The sequence below is a fragment of the Bos taurus genome, chromosome X (genome assembly GCF_002263795.3).
Source record: "Bos taurus isolate L1 Dominette 01449 registration number 42190680 breed Hereford chromosome X, ARS-UCD2.0, whole genome shotgun sequence".
Taxonomy (NCBI): domain Eukaryota; kingdom Metazoa; phylum Chordata; class Mammalia; order Artiodactyla; family Bovidae; genus Bos; species Bos taurus.
This window is the reverse complement of record NC_037357.1, coordinates 134876819-134900223: the sequence shown is the minus strand read 5'-3', so window position 1 is coordinate 134900223 and position 23405 is coordinate 134876819. Positions and strand designations below refer to the sequence as shown.

Here is a 23405-nt window from a genome sequence, read left to right as displayed (position 1 = left end):
GAGCAGAACAGTTCTTCATAATATAAGTGCCTTTTCCGTTGCACCTGCTTTCTGTCTGTTAGAAATATGCTAGAAGAACTGACCACTTGGAGTAAAACTCAGTGACTCTATTCTAAATGGAAATATTTGTTTTCACACTCTATATGAATTCCATATGTAATATGTATTTGACATATATGTGTGTGTGTGTATATATATATATATATAGGCTTCCCAGGTGGTGCTAGTGGTAAAGAATGGTAAAGAATTTGCCTGCTGATGCAGGAGACGCAAGAGGTGCAGGTTTGATCCCTGGGTCAGGAAGATCCCCTGGAGGAGGGCATGGCAACCCACTCCAGTATTCTCGTCTGGAGAATCTCCATGAACAGAGGAGCCTTACGGCTAAGGTCCATAGGGTCGCAGAGTGGGATACGACTGGACCGACGGTAGCACTCAAGCATGCACACATATGCAAATGTATGTATTTAATGTGTGTGTGTATATATATGTGTGTGTGTGTAGTTTAAAACTAGGGGATACATCTGGAAAATTGGATACATCTGAAAATATATAGTACAGATCCTAGCATAGCCTAGAAACTAAATATCAAGCTTTTTTCCATTAGAGAAGCATTTTTTTAAATGTAACCTTTATGTATAAACTTTGTTTTAATTACACAGGTGAAGGGTTCCAAATATACACTGAACTGAGAAATCACAAATGGAAAGGTTTTTTCCCAGGTGTTTCTATTATTTATACTACTCGCAATTGATATTCTGCATAAGTGTGAGATGGGCCAGATAAGCTTTCAAAATTTTCATACTTAAAAAATATCTTTTTATACCAAAGGAGTTGAGGTCTTTGGTAGCTAGGTATTGGTGATTGGGGGTGATGGTGGGAGAGGGATACCAAATGCAGGACAGAGTCCTAAATACTTTTATAAGCCCAATAAAAGAAAATCTGTATTCTCTGCCCTGTTTTTTTTTTTTTTTTAATTTTTATTTTTTTATTGTTGTTGCTAAACAACGCTGCCCTTGACCTGACTGTTTGTGATCCACAGTTTGTACGGATATTTGCAAATAGGCCTTCTTGTTATCCTGCACGTGGAGGATCTTCCAGTGGGGGGAATTATTGGGGAAATTATATCAGTGTCAGGAAAGTGAGGTTGCTGAGTAATACGCAGAATGTCATCTTTGGTGACTTATGCTTCATCAGATTCACCAAAATGCCACTCTGTTTTAATTTGGACTGCAGGATCTGATCATTACTGACACTGTTATCAAAAAAAAAAATACCGTTAATTGCCAAAACATCCACTTATCTAATCACCTCATTTCAAAGGGATTAAATAATAATTCTGGTCTATTTCGTTTTAGCCTGTACTCCTATTTGCTGGAATTCTACTATTGATGATGATTGTACCTATTGACTGCCCATCCCATGTCAGTCCTTTGTACACAAGGTCTCTTGTAACTTTTACAACAGTGATGTCAAGTGGGACAGTAAAGGAGAATTCTGAGCTAAAATGGTTTTCCTACATCCACACAGACGCAGAGATTATCAGCCCCAGTCTCCCTAATTCCAAAGCCTGTACACAGACCCTACTTCCCTACACTGGCTCAAAAATGAGAAATATTCTCAATAATGAGATATTTAAATATGTGTGTTTCTCATTATGCGTCCAGGATTGCGCTGTTTGGCCATTATAAGTATTACAACCTTGTTATCGCTTCAGTCCTTTCCTTGGTTGGAATTTGTATATGGTCTTCACATTTAGTTATTTATAATTTTACTAAAAAGTGGTAAAGTAACCCAAGTGTTAGTCACTCAGTCGCGTCCAACTCGTTGCGACCCCATGCACTGTAGCCCACCAGGCTCCTCTGTCCATGGGATTCTCCAGGCAAGAATACGGGAGTGGGTTGATATTTTCCTGCTCCAGGGTATCTTCCCAACCCAGGGATTGAACCCACGTCTCCTGCATTACAAGTGATTTCGTTACTGTCTGAGCCATCAGGGAAGCCCCCCAAAATAGTAAAAGGGTTTAATAAATGGGATGCATGAATTTATTTAAAATGTGTAGGAAACATGCTTGCATCTAGAAAAGAAAAAAAAAAAGGGAAGAGTAGCAGTTAATTAAAGCAACCCTTCCTGCATTTATCAGTTACGGCGGTAACTCTTCATGATGACTGCTTTTCTTGGAAGTTGTGTCATAAAGTTGGTTATTGTAATGAGACCAAAATTTGCATTAAGAACAGTGTTATAAAAGGCGGTCACGTCATTGGCCAGGGTCCTACCTCCAGATATACTATATATCTAATCAGTTGTCTTTATGCCTTTCATCACTCTTTAAATAAACTTTATTTAGTGTCTAATATAAGACAAAGACTGGAGTTGGCGTTCGAAAATTAAAAAAAAAAATCTTGATGGATAAACTGTCCATTTTTAGCTCGCTGTCTTTTCTTGCTGGAATGTACTTTCACATTTGTCTGTTGTATTACGTTTTACTTATCCTTCAAGGCCTAAACAGACCCTTCTGTCTCAGGGTGCCCTTTGGGATTAAATTCAAACAAGTTCCGTCAATATTAACCCCACTCTTCTGTTTGGTACCAGGCCTGGGGCATCGTGACAGCATTTATTACCTCTTATTTTGGTGAGAGATGTGTTTCGCCTCCACCTTCTGTGTTCAGAGTTGATTAGGAGCAGGGACTGTCTCGTCCAGACTGGTTGCTGCCAGCTTCTAGGAGGTAGTTAACACATAATACCTGTTTAGAGGAGTTATGAATCTTTAGGTTGTGTGTTTAATACAATCTTTAGTTGGTGTATCTGACTGGCTGAGGCAGAGAGAAAGTTCTGCGTCAAGTATCTTCACGTTTCAAGTTTCTTCAAACTTCGAGGCAGTTTAGCTAGAAAAATGGTACCAATGAATCTGTGTGCAGGGTAGAAACAGACATGGACGCAGAGAACAGATATGTGGACCCAGTGGGGAAGCGGGGGGTGGAATGCACTGAGAGATCAGCACTGACATATCTACAGTGACATGTGTAACACGGACAGCTAGTGGGGAACTGCCGGATAGCACAGGGAGCTCAGCTCGGTGCTCTGTGATGACCCAGAGGGGCGGGATGCGGGGAGGAGAGCGAGGTCTCACAGGGAGGGGTCATATGTATGCATACGGCTGATTCCCTGGTGGCTCAGCTGGTAAAGAATCCTCCTGCAGTGCGGGATCCATGGGTTGGGAAGATCCCCTGGAGAAGGGAAAGGCCACCCATTCCAGGATTCTGGCCTGGAGAATCCCATGGGTTGTATAGTCCATGGGGTCCGCAAAGAGTCAGACATGACTGAGCGACTTTCACTTTTGGAGAAGGCAATGGCAACCCACTCCAGTACTCTTGCCTGGAAAATCCCATGGATGCAGGAGCCTGGTAGGCTCCAGTCCATGGGGTCGAGGAGAGTCGGGCACGACTGAGCAACTTCACTCTCTCAGTCACTCAACGGCTGATTCACATTGTACAGCAGTAACTCACAACACCAGAAAGCAATCATCCTCCAATGAAAAGACAAGTATCAGAAGGGTTAGCGGTTGGACCAAGCGTAGAGGTGGCAGGATCGGGCATCTAGTCAGTATCCCAAGGCCACCCTTGTGCCTTTTCCAGTTTTTTTCTCATCTGGGTTTCCACCTGCAGTCTGGACCTCCCCCAGGAGGCTGCTGGCAGCCTCTCAGCACATTGGTGGAAAAGTTCTTTCACTGCCAACCTCTCAGGTTCAGGAGGGGAACTCCTGCTGGTTCTGTTTCCTTCACGTGCGTGTCCCTGAAGAGTCCGTGTGAGCAGCCAGTCGTGACCCAATGGCATGGGCCCGTGATGGGGGGAGCGAGTGCCCCAGAGGATGGGTGTGCAGTGAGGGAAAGCATCGCCAAGTCCAGATGGACCTAGTTGCTCAGGCCTTCCTGGGGAGGAGGTCTGGCGGTCTCAGCACGGTTGCCTCTGCAGTAGGAATATTTGTTGAGTTAAAGAAGCCAGCATTCAGCTGTCATCTCTAAATAACAGCTTTCCTGGGGTGCCGTGGTAAAGAATCCGCCTACCATGCGGGAGATGCAGGTTCCATCCCTGGGTCGGGAAGATCCCCTGGAGGAGGGCATGGCACCCCACTCCAGTATTCTTGCCTGGAGAATCCCATGGACAGAGGAGCCTGGCGGGCTGCAGTCCATGGGGTCACAGAGAGGCGGACACTCCTGAGCGGCTGAAGCTGTCTCTGAGACGGGACCTCCTCTTCGGTGAACATGCTGCTGCTAAGTCGCTTCAGTCATGTCCAACTCTGTGCGACCCCAGAGACGGCGGCCCACCAGGCTTCCCCGTCCCTGGGATTGTCCAGGCAAGAACACTGGAGTGGGTTGCCATTTCCTTCTGGCCCATGAATCAGAACACACACATTCGACCCCAGTCCCACTCGGTACTGGCCCTTCATGCATCTCCATGGAGCCCAGGCTCTATGGAGAATCGAGCTGGAGAAGAGAATGGTCTAAATTAGAAGAAATGAGCTCAGTGCTGTGCTGCAAGAAAGTAAAAATTCTTACACTCATCAGAGGTACCCAGAATAGTCAAGGGCAAACAAGGGCAGTTGAAACATGGTGTGACCGAAAAACCCAGAAGACAAAAGCCCAACCCTCTCATTATAGTCTGAGATGTTAGCGTCTCATATGGACTTCACAGGTGTTTCAGCGGTAAAGAACCTGCCTGCCAGTGCAGGAGACACAAGGCACTTGGGTTTGATCCCTGGGTTAGGAAGATCCTCTGAAGGAGGAAATGGTACCACACTAAAGTATTCTTGCCTGGGAAATCCCATGGACAGGGGAGCCTGGTGGGCTACAGTCCATGGGGTTCCAAAAGTGTCGGACACAACCTAGTGACTGAGCAAGAATGCAATCTCTGTGTAAAACAGGCAGACAGTCCTTTAGATATACAAAGATTTACAATACATATTCATCTGGTGAGTGTTTCCTCAAAACAAATAAGACTTAAAAGTGATGTTTGGTGCATTGAAAAGTTAGTTGCGATTTTACATATGTTTGGATGAGCAGTGCATGCTATTTGGCATAAATGTTGTTTAGCGTTAAGTCAAGAATAGTTTTGACTTTTTTTTTTTTTTTGCATTATCTGGGCAATTTGGGATATTAGAAATGGTACAAGACTATTGCTGATGAAATCGGTATAAATGGATGCAAATTTTTCCCTGTGAAATTTCCCTGTAGGAAGCTGTGATTCTATTGGTGTGCTACCGATATCTCATCCTGTACATAGGGGCAGAGAAGTAGATGCTAAATAATGTTTGTTTTTGACAAAGAAGTAGATGCTAAATAAATGCTTGCTTTTGACATCAGTGAAAATACTGACAGTGCCCTTCTCCCAAGAACATTTCGTAGAGTGGGGAGTGATCCCAAATGTCTCCCCGTCATCCCTCACTTCAGAGCAATTGGGAAAGAGTATAGTCCACACTTAGTCAGTGTCCACCAACGTTTTTCATATTTTATTTTAAAGCCATAACAAACATAAACTTTCAAAAACATCTTTTGCAACATCTGCACAGAATTTCTAAGACGAAAGTGACGTAATATTAAAAACTATACAGATGCGTCCCCTATATGGAATGCTACAAATTAAACAAGCAGAATGGGCCAGAAGTCTGAAATGCAGGTCAAAGTGAAATTTTGAAAGGACCCAGGCTGACATGGAAAAGGCAGCTATAATTTCTGAATCTTCTGTCAGGACTTGAGTTCTCAGGAGACTGGTAGCAGAGCCATTGTGAGGCATTATTGAGCCACATTTGTTGAATCGTATAGACTGATTCCATTTTTTCCTGGGGGAAAAAGAAATCCCCCGGTATGATCAACAGTCCTAGATCCCAATAGACAGGTAGATTTATAATATGAAATTCATTCTCAGGCTTCCCTGGCGGCTCAGCTGGTAAAGAGTCCGCCTGCAATGCGGGAGACCTGGGTTCCATCCCTGGGTAGGGAAGATCCCCTGGAGGAGGAAATGGCAGCCCATTCCAGTACTCTTGCCTGGAAAATCCCATGGACGGAGGAGCCTGCTGGGCTGTAGTCCATGGGGTCACAAAGTGTCAGACTAAAGAGTCGACTTAGCAGCAGCAGCCAGTATGAGAGGCTTCTCCTGTAGCAAACCATTAAGCACGAAAGTTCTCAAGACTAAGACTCGGAGATGTCCTTTCTTCCTGTGGAGGAAGGGGGCTCAGGATGTGATTTAGAGCAAGTCCCTGCCTGAGCACAGGGAGGAAGCCCCTCCTGCGCACAGGCACAGTTGAGAGGGAGAGGAGAGATTGCTGAGATAGAAGAGTCACCTGCTCACCCCGGTTCTGCTTGCAGCTCAGGAAGGGCCTTGCAGACAATACAGACCACATCCATTTCCCCAGATTCAGCCTTGGGGCCTGGGACACCCTCCTGCAGTGTAGGGTGTACGCCCCTCCAGCTTCACTCTTCTGGTTTGGTTAGTCTGTGATGGAGCCTGGAGGTCAAAACTATCATCAGGAAGAAACAGACAGCTCCCAGGTGAGTCTAAAGTGTGGTCAAGGCTGACGACCACTGTTCTTGGCAGGGGAATCTTAAGGTGTAGCCAAGGATCAGGACGAACGTTCTTTGAGAAGTTCTTGACGTGGCCACCAGGGTGGTGGTGGTGGTTCAGTCGCTCAGCCGTGTCCGACTCTTTTGAGAACCCCCTCCCCCCAGACTGTAGCTCACTAGGATCCTCTGTCCATGGGATTCTCCAGGCAAGAACACTGGAGTGGGTTGCCATTTCCTTCTCCAATGCATGAAAGTGAAAAGTGAAAGGGAAGTCGCTCAGTCGTGTCTGACCCTCAGCCACCCCATGGACTGCAGCCTACCAGGCTCTTCTGTCCATGGGATTTTCCAGGCAAGAGTACTGGAGATGGGTGCCATTGCCTTCTCCGGGGCTACAGTCCAGGGGGTTACAAAGAGTCAGACACAACTGAGCAACTAAATAACAGCAGGAAACTTGAAAGTAGGCTTTTGAACTATGTTTGTGGATTTGTGGCTGGACAAACACACGCTCCAGTTCAGTCGCTTAGTCATATCCGACTCTGTTCGACCCCGTGGACTGCAGCACGCCAGGCCTCCCTGTCCATCACCAACTCCCAGAACTTTCTCAAACTCACATCCATTGAGTCGGTGATGCCATCCAACCATCCCATCGTCTGTCGTCCCCTTCTCCTCCCGCCTTCAGTCTTTCCCAACATCAGGGTCTTTGCAGTGAGTCAGCTCTTCGCATCAGGTGGCCAAAGTATTGGAGGTTCAGCTTCATCATCAGTCCTTCCAATGACTGTGCAGGACTTATTTCCTTTAGGATTGTCTGGTTTGATCTCCTTGCAGTCCAAGGGACTCTTAAGAGTCTTCTCCGACACCACAGTTCAAAAGCATCAATTCTTCGGCACTCAGCTTTCTCAAGACAGCATTATTACTTCACCAAAGAAGTGTGAGTTATTTGTACTCCTGTAAGAGTTTACATTTTAAGAAATAAAATATTTTTCTTATTTCTAAAGAAACACATTCTTCATGGAATATTTAGAGAATACAGATACAAATTTAGAGAAACAAAATATTGACTACCCATGTAAAATTAATATATGTGATAAATATACCATACACTGATAGGTAAATGGAATGTATAATTTACTTTATAGAGATTTCTATCTCACACTTGGTACAAAACATTATATAAAAAGCCATCAATATGAGATCATCTAAGCTAATAACTTGCTGGTGGCTCAGTGGTAAAGAATCAGCCTGGCAATGCAGGACACGTAGATTCAATCGCTGGGTCGGGAAGATCCCCTGGAGAAGGAAATGGCAACCCACTCCAGTATTCTTGGCTGGAGAATCCTATGGACAGACAGAGAAGCCTAGTGGGGTACAGTTCATGAGGTCTCAAAGAGTCAACACAAGTGAGCGACTAACACTTTCAACATAAAAGCTGCCAGTAACTTGATTGATTATACAGTCAGTGACCTAATAGTAAGTGTATGTAAGACTCCCTTTTGCATATCTCGCTTCCAGACGTCGTATCAATAATCTAGACTCGTGAACATCATATCAACATGTAATAGTGTGCACTTGTGAATGATGTGAAGAGGAGAAAGATTGTATTAGATATGGACGTTTAATTATTTGCTAGGCTTTTTCACCACCTAAATGAGGTCTTCCCACCGGCTTTTACAACCATGCTGTCTGAATTTGTGTCTTAACAAACATAAATTACGACTTGCCTTGGGTGTCAGTGCCAGAAGTACTAAATACACGAAGATCAAGGCTGTCTATTAAGTAATATGGTAAAGTTTTTTAACACACCCATCAGAGCTCATACTTTCAAGTAAGTGTTTTATTCAACAGACTCCTGTTAAGAGGTGATTAACTGTCTGCTTCATCTATGAATGTATTTATTCAGCAGTGTCGCCTGTGAGTGCTCTGGGTTTGACATTTGCCCAGGCTCATGGTGTAATAATGAATGAGGCAGGTAGGCTAGAGTCTCATGAGGAGGAAAGATGGCACCCAGCCATTGCAAAACAGGAGTGTAAGCCTTAAGTTGGCACTGATGATGTGAAATCCTACCCAACCTAGTCCCTGGCATCAGGTCACTTGTTAAAACAACATGACTCCTCGGAGAAGGAAATGGCAACCCACTCCAGTATTCTTGCCTGGAGAATCCCATGGACAGAGGAGCCTGGCGGGCTACAGTCCATGGGGTTACGTGCATGAGGGTGGAGGGAGATGGGTTGGTAGCAATAAACTGCTGTTGCTGCTGCTAAGTCACTTCAGTCGTGTCCGACTCTGTGCGACCCCATAGACGGCAGCCCACCAGGCTCCGCACCCCCCATCCCCGGGATTCTCCAGGCAAGAGCACGGGAGTGGGTTGCTATTTCCTTCTCCATACTAAAAAAAAGACTCCTAAGCTGAATCCAGGCCAGTGGAATTCCAGAGTATGAGTAAAGACTTTAAAAGTTCATTGATTATCATTAGTTCCATTTGCAACAGTGTGGGTACTCCTAGGGATTGTCGTACTGAGTGAAGTCAGTCAGACAGAGAAAGAGAAAGCATATAATATTGTTTATACGTGGGATCTAAAAAGAAATGATACAGATGGACTGTCTGTTCACAAAACAGAAACAGACACACACTTAGAGAATGAACGTATGGTTGCGTGTGTGCAGCGGGGGCTTCGGGCGAAGGATGGGGGAAGGGAAAGTTAGGGAGTTTGGGATGGACATGGACACACTGCCGTATTTAACATGGAGAACCCTCAAGGACCTGCTGTCCAGCACAGGGAACTCTGCTCAATACTCTGTAATAACCTTATGGTCACCAGGGGGAAGGATGGGGGAAGGGAAAGTTAGGGAGTCTGGGATGGACATGGACACACTGCTGTATTTGACATGGAGAACCAGCAAGGACCTGATGTCCAGCACAGGGACCTCTGCTCAATATTATGTAACAACCTAAATGGGAAAAGAATTTGAAACACAAAAGATACACGTGTATGCAGAACTGAATCAGTTTGCTGTAAACCTAAAACTATTGTTAATCCACTATGTGGTCATTTCGTGATGCATATAAGTCGAATTATTATGTTCTCCATCTGAAACTTACACAGTGCTGTGCACTAATCATGTCTCAGTAACACTGGGAGAAAAAGTCCATTATCAGAACTGTATCATAAGTCACTGTAAAAGCGGGCTGCTCTTGGAATCATCTTCAAAAGTCTAGGGTGTTTTATTGACTGTTCCTCAGAGGGACAAATGATAAATATTTCATATAAATGAGATTCTTTTCATACGAGTACTGCTAGTTCAGAACAGTGTTAGAGTCATACTTAAACCTTCTGTTTTGTCGTTTTATTTATTCTTTTTGACTGTGCTGGGTCTTGGCCGGCTTTTGCGTGGGCTTTCTCTGGCTGTGGCTAGCAGGGGCTCCTCTGTTTGCAGGCTCCTCATCGCAGTGGCTTCTCTTGGCGTGAAGCACGGGCTTTAGGCGCACAGGCTTCAGTAGTCGTGACTCATGGGCTTCGCTGCTCCGCGGCACGTGGAATCTTCCCAGACCAGGAATCGAGCCCGTGTTGCTTGCATTGGCAGGCAGAGTCCCAGCCACTGGACCGCCAGGGAAGTCCCCGTGCTTAACCTTGTAAAAGCTCTGGGTTTTGGTAGAGGGAACGGCATACAGTAGGCGCTCAGTGACTGTTTGCTGCTAATTGACTGCACGAGAGGTCTGACAAAATGATTGACGTACAGCTGGAAAGTTCTGTTTCTGGCCTGAAAGCAGACAGGCCCGAGTGCTGAGCCGGCTTTGCCAGTGGCGTTTCTCATTCATTGTGTCATTTCCAGGCACTCTTCAGAGAGGAGAGACCCTCTTGGACAAGAGAGGCAGGCTGCAAAAGCCCACTGAACGTGCTTCTGATATTCAGGGTGAGTACTCAGCCAGGACCATACATATTCAGATTTTAAAATTCAGATGCATTTAAGTCACATCGGTGGGATGTAAAGTAACTCCGTTCACATGTACACTGATATGTTTACACACAGACACACACTCACAGTGAGAGTTTAATGGCTGTGGCTTACGGTAAGTCAGCATTTGTTTTTCCTCACTCGTGCTGACTGTTTGGTTCAAATCCGGGAAGTGCCACATACAGCTGTGTGACCTTGGGAAGCTTACTTAACCTCTCTGTTTTTCAGGTCCTTACGTTATACCTTATGGATAACATAATGTAATTAACACCTAAATTATAGAATGTGTGTGAGGCTAAGTGAGTTAATATGTATAAGGAGCCTAGAATTCTGTTTGTCACATAGTCAGAACCGTTTCACTGTTGAATTGTTATTATTTTCCACCATAACAATATTAACATTAGAAATATTTAATTTACCAGACAAATAATCAATAAATTGTTAATATGTATAAGAAGATATTATTATGCTTAAAGTTTTAAATATTTCTGAGTCCAGATGATTTAATATATACAAAGAGTGTAGACTACCTTTTGTCACATAGTAACTATTTTATTGTTGTTATCCTTAACTATAATAATGTTATATATAATGAACACATAGATTACTGGATCCCACTACCATTTTAATGGTTTTGATTATTTTTATGTTTTCAGTATGTAGAAAAACCTGAATTATCAAAATGAGAATGAAATTAAATGGTTACTTTGGAAATGCAGTAATTTAGAATACCTTTCCTCTCTAGATGAAAAATGTGTCCTCAAGAAATCCAATTCCTTGGAACTGAGTATATTTTAAAATTCTAACTCATTTTCCTTGCAATGTATAGATCTAGCATTATTAAAATATTCATATCTTTGAGCTAATGTGGCATAACAAATTTAATTTGCACAACAAATATGACACGAATAGAACATGATCTATAATCACTTTTTTTCAGCCTCACGCTGTAGGCACTTCATCAGAAAGAGGAACAAGTCAGACATATTTTGTAACTCTATAAATCCTTCCAAATAAACTTAGGAAGTGATGCAGTAACGCAGTTTGAAACAAAAGATTTTGTATGGTTTTCATGGTGTCTTAGTTGAGTAAGGTACCACCAGCTGTCCTTGACAGGGTTGTTTGACATGTATGGGGATGTTTTGTGTTATTTTTCACTGAGGATTCTCTACTAAGCAATATAAGCTGGTATTGTGAAGGAGGGATGGAGGAGAAACGGGGGGAGGAACCATAGGCTGCAATGCCGGTCCAAGGGCAGCTCCAGGGCAGACATGACCAGACCCTTGTACTGAGGAGCCTGGTCTACCTCTGGCTGGGGACTTCCCTCAAAGACTGGGGCCTCCCGAAACCCGGGAGCAGACCCCGGGGCTGCTGCTGGAGGCCTGTAGCCCAGTGTACTCCTCACTGCCCAGGACAGGACACAGGGTCTTCGTCGAAGGCAGATGTGAGGCCTCTGAGGCCTCTCTCCCCTGGGTTCTGTAGCCAGCTGAACATCTGTGTAGAGTCTGATTGTTTGCTCTTTGTACCAGACACGTCCAGGGTTCAACATGGACACACGCCTGGTGTGTCCGCTTTCACAGAGTGGCTTCTCTGAGGATGACTCACGTTGCCCTCTGGTTTTTTGGGAGCGTGTGTGAGAGGCGGGTAAAGATTAGCTCAGGGGGGTTTACAGTGATTAATCTTGTCTCTCTGAAGGGCTCTGCCTTTGGGGCTGAATGTTATTATTAGTTCTGGTAGGGGGAGGAGGGGGAGGGGAGGAGGAGGGGGAATTATAGCAGTAAAAGCAGGTGGGGAAGCGAGTAACAGAAGGAGTAACTGTAACAACAGCAATAGTAATAACATTGTTACTATTTTTTGGATCTGCTGCTGAGGTTTGCCATGTGAAATGTTACCCAATTCTTGCAGCACTGCTGCAGAGCAAGGATCTGTGTTATTTTAATTTTAGAGATGATACATGCAGAGGTTGAGTAATTTGCCCCAGTTTATCAAGCCAGGGAATGACAGATGTGAAATCCAGACCCATGTGGTAGGGATCCCCAGGCGTGTGCTCCTAACCTCCATGTTTCTAATCAAGACGCGGGCGTGATTACTCCACATGCTGTTTGTGTTAGACGCCTGGTGCCCGTGTGCGTCATCTCTGAAACCCCAATATCTTCTCCCATAGAAAGTCAATAATCATAATAACCAACCTGACTTTCTCATAGAGTTAATGCAAAGAGAAAAAGATACTGTTGAAAAAGTGTTTTTGTAAAGGGAAAAGGTTTTGTTAAGTGTAAACTCTTTGTAAATACATGTTGGTTATTACTGTACTGTTGGTTATTATTGTACTGGTGTGAAATTTTTTGTGTTCTGGAAAGGAGAGTAGTTTGCAGTTGACCATAACAAGGGTGAGAGAAAGTCATGCTCAGGAATTAGGATCCCAGAGTTTTGAGAGCTGGAAGATCTTGGGAGGGTGTCCAGGTCAGTGGTTCTCGGTTCCTTGCCTATTTATGTTGCCTGGGGGACCTTTTAAAAATCGATGCTCAAGATGCATTCCAGTTTCAGAAATCTCATTTAACTGTTCTGGAGTAGAGCTTAGACATCTCAGTGTACGCATATGCATATGTGTCCGTACATGTAAATGTGTGCATGCTGATGTAGTATCAGTATATGCTTGTGTGTGTGTGCACAGGCACACTTGTGTGTGTTCACCTGCAATTGAGTCTAGTGTGCAGTTGGGGGCAAGAATGGCTGAACAGAACTCACAACCTTCTTTCTGATAATCGTTGTTCAGTTCAGTCGCTCAGTCACGTCCAGCTCTCTGCGACCCCACGGACTGCAGCATGCCGGGCCTCCCTGTCCATCACCAGCTCCCAGAGCTTACTCAAACTCACATCCATTGAGGCGGTGATGCCATCCAGCCATCTCATCAACAATCACGGTAGCCTCTTGTTTACCCAGAATGGTTACAGCCAGCACGCCCTGCCCAGGTCCCGGCTGATAAGCCCACCCCCTTCCCTCTCAGGTGTCCTGGCTTGGATGATAAATTATGCCGTCCTCTGGTGGCTCAGGTGGTAAAGAATCTGCCTGCCAACACAGGAGATGTGGGTTCAGTCCCTGGGTCGGGAAGAGCCCCTGGAGAAGGGAATGGCAACCCACTCCAGTGTTCTCCTGGAGAATCCCATGGACAGAGGAGCCTGGCGGGCTACAATCTGTGGGGTCGCAAAGAGCCAGAGGTGACTGAGCAGCTGAATGCACTGCTGCGGAGGAATCAAGACTTTAGGGGGCTATTTTCCTTCCAAAGGGAATTGATTAGAATGCCCTCCTTGGGCTTTCAAAGGTAGCTTTGCAGTCATGTTCAACACCATATGAGTAAGCATGGTGCTTCTTGAGAGTCTTAAGATGAGAGAATTTCTCTTTTGTTAAAGTCTTCTTTTAAAATTTATTTTATTTTTTGGCTGCACTGTGCAGGGCATGTGGGATCTTAGTTCCCTGACCAGGGATTGAACCAGTATCCCCTGCATTGAGAATCTTACCCACTGGACCCCTAGGGAAGTCCCCAAGCTGAGAGAATGTCTTGCTTTTGCTGTGATAGTGAAAATTCTTTAAAATAGAACTACACTGTGTTTCCATGTGGCCACCTAAGTTTTGCAGGACTGAAGTCTCCCATCTCCTCTGATTCATGTATGTAGGGAACACGTCATCACTGTTTCAGTTCCTGAAAGTGCCTTCTCATGAATGCTAGCAGGTGTTACTTAGGGAATTAAATTTTGAAAACAGATCAACAGCTTTACCAACTATCTCGGGTCTACTTCTCTGAGTATCATGCAGGGCGGTGTGGACCCTGCTGGGTATGACATGCCTGATGACAACATTTATGAGACCTTTGTCCAAAAGAAAATTTGACGTTGACCAAGAAATCTGAGTGCTGAAGAATTGATGCTTTTGAACTGTGGTGTTGGAGAAGACTCTTGAGAGTCCCTTGGACAGCGAGGAGATCAAACCAGACAATCCTAAAGGAAATCAACCCTGAATATTCATTGGAAGGACTGATGCTGAAACTGAAGCTCCAGTACTTTGGCCACCGGATATAAAGAGCTGACTCATTGGAAAAGACCCTGATGCTGGGAAAGACTGAAGGCGGGAAGAGAAGGGGATGACAGAGGATGAGCTGGTTGGATGGTATCACCGATTCAATGGACATGAGTTTAGGTAATGGCTCAGAGGTTAAAGTGTCTGCCTCCAATGCAGAAGACCCGGGTTCGATCCCTGGGTTGGGAAGATCCCCTGGAGAAGGAAATGGCAACCTACTCCATTATTCTTGCCTGGAGAATCCCATGGACGGAGGAGCCTGGTGAGCTACAGTCCATGGGGGTCACAAAGAGTCGGACATGAACAACAACAAAATCTGACCTGTAGTTGAGTCTGACAGGTCTTGATGGCTTCTTCTTGGCTGAGACTTTCTCAGTCAAGGTCACATCTGATTTTGTCATTAAGGTCTGCATAGCCCAGACTATACACACCCCAGAATAACTCAGATACTTCTCGGCCAGTAGGCTGGCTTTTAGGGGATACCCAGGAAGTCTGTGTTCAGTACAACTGTGAGTCCATGGATGTCGGCACTTTTTTTTTGGCTGTACTGGGTCTTATTTACCACACGTGGGATCTTATTTTTTATTCGCCGCACATGAAATTTTAGTTGTGCCATGTCTGGGACCTGGTGTCCTGACCAGGGATCTGACCCCGGTCCCCTGCATTGGGAATGTGGCGTCTTAGCCTCTGGACCACCAGGGAAGTCCTGGCACATTTCTGTAATAATAGTAATCACGCGTTTCTCCTCACCGTTGGGCGTATCGTCCCGGAATGAGCCAGTCTCTAACTAGTGCGCTAGTTCAGCTCTCGGAAAGTGAAATGTTTCTCTTGAAATTGCTCAGAGTGAAATCAAAGACGGAAGATGTTCCTGTCAGCCAGCATTAATGGCTTTGCCTCCTTGAGGTTACAGCCAACACTGGCTTCGAATGCTCATTTGTGACAGCTGAGTCGTCACCCCCAAGATAAGAGAGCTCTGAGCCTTCCCGAGTCCATTAGATTTACAGTGTGTCTTTCATACATAAAGGTGTCCGTTTCTGAGCATTGCATCATCTACGTGCTAAAAAAAAAAAAGACAAACAAACAAAGAGCTGCGTATCGAATTGGACTCCCACGCAGGTGGTGCTTTTCGTAACACCAAGCAGCTTCTGGTTTTCCTGTGTGCGTTCAAGGGAACCATAAACCACCTGGCTGAGTTGAGTTGTGCCTATCCATAAAGCACCAGGCGGCCCCAGGACACCAGCTCTGCTTGCTAATCAAAAGCGATATTGTCGACGTGCCGGCTTAATGCAGAGATTGATAAAGATACGCAGGTGCCGTGGGGCTAGGCAAGTTTTATACCCAAGCCAGCTTCTATGCCTGTGCAATTAGCTATGTTTGCAGACCACTTTTGGGATTTTTCCCTCCAAGGATAAATCACTGCCTTTAATCTCGTTATCATCTGTACATCACTGAGGTGTTATGCTCTGTTTACAAGGTGAATGACAGTCTTCCTTTTGGAACTCAAAAGTGGCAGATGATTCAAGACCCACCTGGAAACTTTTGACTTTAGGGAACCCCCCCTTCCCCTGCAACACACACACAAACCCAACATGCACTTCGCTCCCTGACTTCCAAACCATCAACATTAAAGAAAGAAGAAAATGACTAAGAATGATTTGGAACTACGTTGCAATCTCCTAACCAGATTGTAGGGGGAGCTCTCCCTGGAATTAGCCCTGGGCACTACCTGTGGCAGGGTTGACCACTGCACCTAGCCTTTTTTTTTTTTTCCCCAGAGCTCTTTTCTCTGCTTTTCTGCTTAAAAGACGGAGCTTCGTATCCATTCTCCTCCCCTATCCCTGGTAAAGGAAATCTTGCAAATAACCCGTTTCATAGCTTACCAAAAGTGAAGTCACTCAGTCATGTCCGACTCTTTGTGACCTCATGGACTGTAGCCTACCAGGTTCCTCCATTCATGGGATTTTCAAGGCAACAGTGGGTTGGGTTTCTATTTTGTTCTCCAGGGGATCTTCCCAACCCAGGGATCAAATCCGGCTCTCCTGCATTGTAGGCAGATGCTTTACCATCTGAGCCACCAGGGAAGCTTACCAAAAGCAGTGACTTTTTCATATGACTTGCATCATGATCATTATGTATTTCTGGTTTTCGAAAAACAGGAGCGACTTGAACATGTTAATAACCTTGGACAAGCAGTATGAGTTTTTAACAAGAATATATTGTGCATAAGCTGCAGTGAAAGAATTGTTAATTGTCTAGTATGTATCTGAAACGTACATTCAGATGTACATTGCATTCAGTTCAGTTCAGTCTCTCAGTCATGTCCGACTCTTTACGACCCCATGGACTGCAGCATGCCAGGCCTCCCTGTCCTTCACCATCTCCCAGAGTTACTCAGACTCATGTCCATCGAGTGAGTGATGCCATCCAACCATCTCATCCTCTGTTGTCCCCTTCTCCTCCTCCCGCCTTCAGTCTTTCCCAGCATCAGGGTCTTTTCCAATGAATCAGTTCTTCACATCAGTTGCATTATTTCTATATTTTGGTTCTTCTTTATATTTTTTAATCTTAAAAAAAAAGCAAAAAAGATGTATTTTTGGAGTAGGTGGTTCTGACTGTTGCATGCCAGGCTCCTCTGTCCATGGGATTGTCCAGGCAAGAACACTGGACTGGGTTGCCATTCCCTTCTCCAGGGCATCTTCCCAAACCAGGGATTGAACTCGGGTCTCCCACATTGCAGGTGGACTCTTTACCATCTGAACCACCAGGGAATTCCCAAGACAACAACAAAAAAAGACTTACTTTGGGAGTAGGTGGTTCTGTTGTCCGGTTCTGATTTACCCAGGGGAACAGTTGTGGCATGCGAGTTCTGGTTCCCTGAGCAGGGACTGAACCTGGGCTGCCTGCTGTGGGAGTGCAGAGTCTCAGCTACTGGACCTCCAGGGAGCTCCCGTGCTGATTCTTAATATTCTTACTTCTCTTCGTCTTCTGTCCATACCCAGCCCTCCCCCGTCGTTTTCCTCTTCCTTCTACTGCTCGTCTTTTTCACGCGGTGCCTTCTCATGACCTGTGCTCACCTGGTCGTGAGGTTTTTGCCCTATCGTTCATTAACATGCTCCCTACAATAGGGAGCTTTAGGAACTGTAGTTGAATACCTTTTTCTCTGGGCGCTAGCGGTAAAGAACCCGCCTGCCAATGCAGGAGACTTAAGAAATGCAGGTTCTATCCCTGGGTTGGGAAGATCCCCTGGAGGAGGGCACGGCAACCCACTCCAGTATTCTTGCCTGGAGAATCCCATGGACAGAGAAGCCTGGCCGGCTACAGTCCACGGGGTCACAAAGAGTCGGACATGACTGAAGCGACTTAGCACGCACGCGCCTTTTTCTTGAGAGAAGCAAACTCAGAGGTAAAAGGAGAGGCCGCTCCTGTTTGTAGAGCACCTCCCCGTCTCAGAGAGTGCCCCGGCTGCTTTCTGCTCAGGAGGGCACTGGGTCTCGTCTCGGCCCTTCAGGTGGACAGAGCGGGCCTCCCTTTGCAGGGAGGACTGTTCCAGCACGCCACGCAACGCTCACCAGACCTGAAGCCTGTGCAGGAGACTTGAACACGCGCCTAAGATACAGTTCTCTGTTTAGTAGAAACCGGGAGAGTAGTCTGGGGGCCTGGTTGAAGAAATAGAAGCCAAACGTAATCTTCACGGGTGGACATCTCCCCGCAGATCTTTATGTGGGGTTCCTACCAACATGTGGCCCGCTTCGCCCCTGGCTCTGTTGTGAACTGCTGTGTGCTCAGTTGCGTCCGACTCGGCGAGCCCGTGGACTGTAGCCCACCAGGCTCTTCTGTCCAAGGGATTTTCCCAGCAAGGAAACTGGAGTGGGTTGTTGCCGCGTCCTTCTCCGGGGGATCTTTGTGATCCAGGGTCAAACCCTCATCTCTGTACTGGCAGGTGGATTCTTTACCCCTGGCACCACCTGGCGTCAGGTCATTTATTCTGCCTCCTTATCCTGTTACTGTTGAGACGCTGAGTACTTAATATAAATAACAAAAAAAAATCCTTCAGAGAGAAAAACACTGCTGACAGGTGGGCAGCGTAACTCACCTTCCTTTCTTTTTCATATCTGCTTGCTTTGGAGCTGACATTTCCGTATGAAATACTCTTCTGTCTCAAAGCCGAATACCTCGGCTTCATTTCCTTCTCCAAGACCATGAATTCTTTCCAAGGAAACGCTGTTTTCCGTGGGGCCTTATTTCCATGTCGCCCGCTGCTTTGTAATTTACTTACGGTTCTCTTGTTGGATGAGAACACAGGTCCACCTTGTGTCTCCAACTTTGTTTTTCCTGTAAATTGCTTCTCCTCCCCACCTCCCACCTTGTTTAATTTCTCTGCAACCAGCGTGCTCTATACGTTTTCACGTGCGTCTCACGGTTCTCCGATTCCCCGCATGCACCGTGGTCATCGTGAGACAAACGTTTCTAAATCTGCTTCTCACGTGACACGTGGACAGGCACTTGGGCGTTCTGTGGGATGTCTGACACCGGTGAGTTGGTTGACACCTCAACGCTGGTTTCTGCTTTTTTTCCTGTTTCCGAAAACTCATAAAAAAGCACCGTGTATAGCGTCATTTATTTTTACTTCTCTCCTTAGGAAGGTTTTCTTTCTATCGTACAACCCATGTCCTTCTGAGGCAGTTTTTTTGTTTACATGTTTCCTCACATTTGCTTTGAAAATAAAATCGACGGACGTTTAGAAACGTTTAGTTGGAAAATAAAGCCACCTGGCTCAGCAGTTTCTAAACTTCACTGTGATCGAAACAAACTAACAAACAAAAAATGTTTGTATTCATTAAAGAGAACGCTTTTCAAAATGCGGATGGGATGATCTGGATGGAAGCAAAGAGAAAGGAAAGACGGGCGTGCTCTCGGTATGAAACGGACATCCCCTGGCATTTGATGAGGGCTGGTGGCTGAGGAAGGACCCAGAGGGAGAGAAGTGAGGTTCCGTGTCCCTGTAGCCACCCTGAGTAACCCCGATCATGCCGGTTGAGCTGCGTGGCAGGCGTGGGTATTGGTGTCTCGCCTTCAGCTCCAAGGCAGAGAGTTGGGAATAGACTGGGCTGGGCTGAGGATCGAGCTTCACTTTCAAAACGGCCCCATGGAGGTCACCCAGAGCCTGAATTCCAGTTGTCCATGCAGGTACCGTGGCTTCAATTCCTCATCATCTTTATGACCGGAGGAGATCAGGGCACGTGTCAAAGGAATGATCTGATGAATGAATGAAGTCTGTATTTTCACAACTTTTTTTTTTGTGGATTCTTTGCCATCTTTTTTGGGGGGTTCAAGATTCTTAAGTGCAGGACTTTCCTGGCAGTCCAGTGGTTCAGAATCTGCCTGCCAGTGCAGGGGACCCAGATTTGATCCCCAGTCTGTGAAGAGCTCACACGCTGTGGAGCAAAAAAAAAAACCCGTGTGCCAGAACCTGTGAAGCCCGTGTTCCGAAAATCCATGCTCCACCACAAGAGCAGCTCCTGCCATCAGAAGCCTGTGCTTTGGAACCAGAGTGACCCCCTTTAGTAGCTCTCTTCAACTAGAGAAAGCCCATGCACAGCCACAAAGACCCTGTACAGCCAAAAATAGAAGGGAATAAAGTCAATGCACAATTGTACTTGGGGAAAAAAAAAAGATGTTTTAGTGTGATGTTTTACTGTTGTGTCCAAAAGTCCGAGGTGTGTTGTTCCAGCTCACCCACGGAAGCTGGCATTGCAAATACACTCCGGTGCAAGAGAGAGGGCCTGGCCGAAGGCTGTCACAAGAGCCAACAAGAAGACGTCAGGAGGCCGAGATCAGTGTGCTTAAACACAGCATGAGGCTTCACAGCTTGAGGGGCTTCAGACGGTGGGAATAAGGGCCAGGCGGATGGAACTGGGCTGCGGTCACTTCCGGCACTGGGGCACCAGGACTTACGAGTCCCTGCTTATAGACTCCATGATATGATGACAAGTCATCGTCTCTGTCGGCAAGCACGATGCTAGAATGGAATTTGAACCAAGCTCCTCCGTTTTCGTTCCTTTGCCTTCAGGCCCTGGCCCTTCTGTTCAGACAGCACCTTTGAAAGGGTCTGGTTTCTCACTCAGACCACAGTCTGTCCACCCATCCTGCTGGGAGAACACACGATGCGCGGTGGATCTTAAAAGTAGGAAAAGGCAGGCTCCGTCAGCCGGGTGCTTGATGCCCAGATGACACACGCTGGGATCCTGATAACCACCCCCACCCCCACCTCAGCTTTCTCTCTTGTCCCACGTGTGAATCCTGTTACTCCAGCATGGCGATATCAGCCTAGATTTTAAAGACCCACTTTATAGTAGAGGTGTCTCTATAGTCATGGCTGTGGTCTTTCCAGTAGGCATGTACAGATATGAGAGCTGGACCATAAAGAAGGCAGAGCACTGAAGAATCGATGAAGAACTTCTAAGAATCAAACTGTGGTGCTGGAGAAGACTCTTGAGAGTCGCTTGGACTGCAAGGTGATCAAACTGGTCAGTCTTAAAGGCAGTCAACTCTGAATATTCATTGGAAGGACTGATGCTAAAGCTGAAGCTCCGATACTTTGGCCACTGGATGTGAACAGCCAACTCACTGGAAAAGGCTTTGATTCTGAGAAGGATTGGAGGCAGAAGGAGAAGAGGGCAACAGAGGATGAGATGGTTGGATGGCATCACCGATTCCATGGACCTGAGTTTGAGCAAAGTCTGCGGGATTGTGAAGGACAGGGAAGCCTAGCATGCTACGGTCTGTGGGCTCACAGAGTCGGACACAACCTGGTGACTGAACCAACAACAAAGCAAGGAAGGAGAAATTGGTGAAAGAAACGTGAAAGTGTTGGTCTCTCAGTCGTGTCCAACTCTTGCCATGCAGATCTCCAGGCAAGAAGACTGCAGTAGGTTGCCATGCCCCCTCCAGGGAATCTTCCCAACCCAGGGATCAAACACGGGTCTCCTGCATCACATGCAGATTCTTTACCATCTGAGCCACCAGGGAAGACCAGAGAAACTGGGAACCAGTTATAAAAGAGAGTGGAGATAAAATCAAATGCAGAATCATTACATTAAATCTCTGTACTTTTCACATTGTAAGTGAAGTAGCCATCATTTTTAATAGTTCAGATAGATATTTAACGGGCTTCCCTGGTGGCTCAGTGGTAGAGGATCCATCTGCTACTACAGGTGACGTGGGTAGCATCCCTGACCCAGGACGATCCTGCCTGCCACGGGGCATCTAAGCCTGTGTGCCACACCTATTGAACCTGTACTCTTCAACAAGAGAGGCCACTGCAGAGAGAAGTCAACGCACTGGCTCTCCGCCCCTGGCTCTCTGCAACTAGAGAGAAGCCCACCCAGCAACAAAGACCCGGCACAGCCAAAAATAAAGAACATAAATGAATAGCTTTTTTCAGGTAGACTTTATGAGCCTGAAAGTTACACAACAGTACTTTCAACGACAGAGGGGATTTGGCTCCACGTATATTTTGCACAAGAAAAATTCTTTACAAATTAAGTAAAAAAAAAATATATATATATATATATATATATATATATATATATATATGTAATGTGAAAGGGCCTGTGACTTGGAAATGGAAGTCTTGGGTGTGGGTGCTGGGTTGACCTTTGAACTGTTGATCCTCAGCAAGTTCACTGTGACACGTGACTTGCAGCCAAACCATCCATGAAGAGGTAGCGGGAAAAGTGAGGCTTCCATGGTGTTACTTGGGGACCCTCACAGAGAGCTGCTCTGTGTGTGTGTGTGTGTGTGTGTGTGTGTGAAAGAAAGTAGCCAGTATGAATTTAGAGATGTCATAAATGTATATAGCCCTTGCTATAAGTCGCAATACATACACATTTCTCTTTTAGAACTTTATTCATGAGGCATTAATATGAATATTAATAGCGATTCTATGACTACAATAGTAATTCTCATTACTTGAGTAGTAAAACTGCGTGTAGTTTTTTTTTCCCACTTGATGGCAAGACAATAATGTTTAAGGCTTTCATAGGTTTTATAGATGACGGAGATTACAACTCTTTTAAAAAATGATTACATTTGTCCTTGAATGATAAAAAGGCACTGCAGTCAAATTAGTATTCAGTTGAATTTTTTTTTAATCCCAACTTTCTGAGCTGTTTCCTAAAGAATCATTGAGTATTTGCCACCTCTTTTGAAACCCACAAAATGATATTTAGGGAAGGATTCTGTTTCAGAAGGGCATGCAAAGTAAGTACGACTGAATGAGTGTCTGTAGAGTGCAGAATATCTAGAAAGTATAATACAGCTGGAGCTTTGATGGATCTCACGTTGAGAATATAGTGGAACTTTCTGAGGAGCTAGGTAAAGTTGAGACTTTGCCTGCCAACACAGGGGGTTCGGGTTCAATCCCTGGTCGGGGAGTTCAGATCCCAGATGCTTCATGGCCAGAAAACTAAACCATAAAACAGAAGCAGTATTGTTACAAATTCAATAAAGGCTTTAAAAGTAGTCCACATCAAAAAAAAAAAATACACGAAAGCAGTCTTTATTCCTTGAAGATAGTTCATGTGTGTGCTCAGTCACTTCAGTCGTGTCTGACTCAGTGCAACCCCATGGACTGTAGCCCGCCAGGCTCCTCTGTCCCTGGGATTCCCCAGGCAAGAATACCGGAGTGGGTTGCCATGCCCTCCTCCAGGGGATCTTCCCGATGCAGGGATCGAACCTGCATCTCCCGTGACTCCTGCATTGCAGGCAGTTTCTTTGCTTGCTGAGATACCAGGGAAGCCTAACCGGAACCTTGGTTAATTACTGATCCA

The 23405-nt window shown here is 45.6% G+C and overlaps 1 protein-coding gene across 22 annotated transcripts in view; it reads left to right on the top strand.

Moving 5' to 3' along the window:
* LOC101902122 (uncharacterized) overlaps positions 1-23405 on the top strand; it is a 493329-nt gene that overhangs the window by 4014 nt on the left and 465910 nt on the right. For all 22 annotated transcript variants that reach the window (XR_009493626.1, XR_009493624.1, XR_009493623.1 and 19 more), the window contains exon 2: positions 10381-10461. Coding sequence is in view for 6 of the 22 variants with exons in the window: in XM_059883919.1 (XP_059739902.1) it covers positions 10381-10461 (81 nt within the window). In the remaining 16 variants the exon portion in view is untranslated. The remainder of the gene's footprint in view (positions 1-10380; positions 10462-23405) is intronic.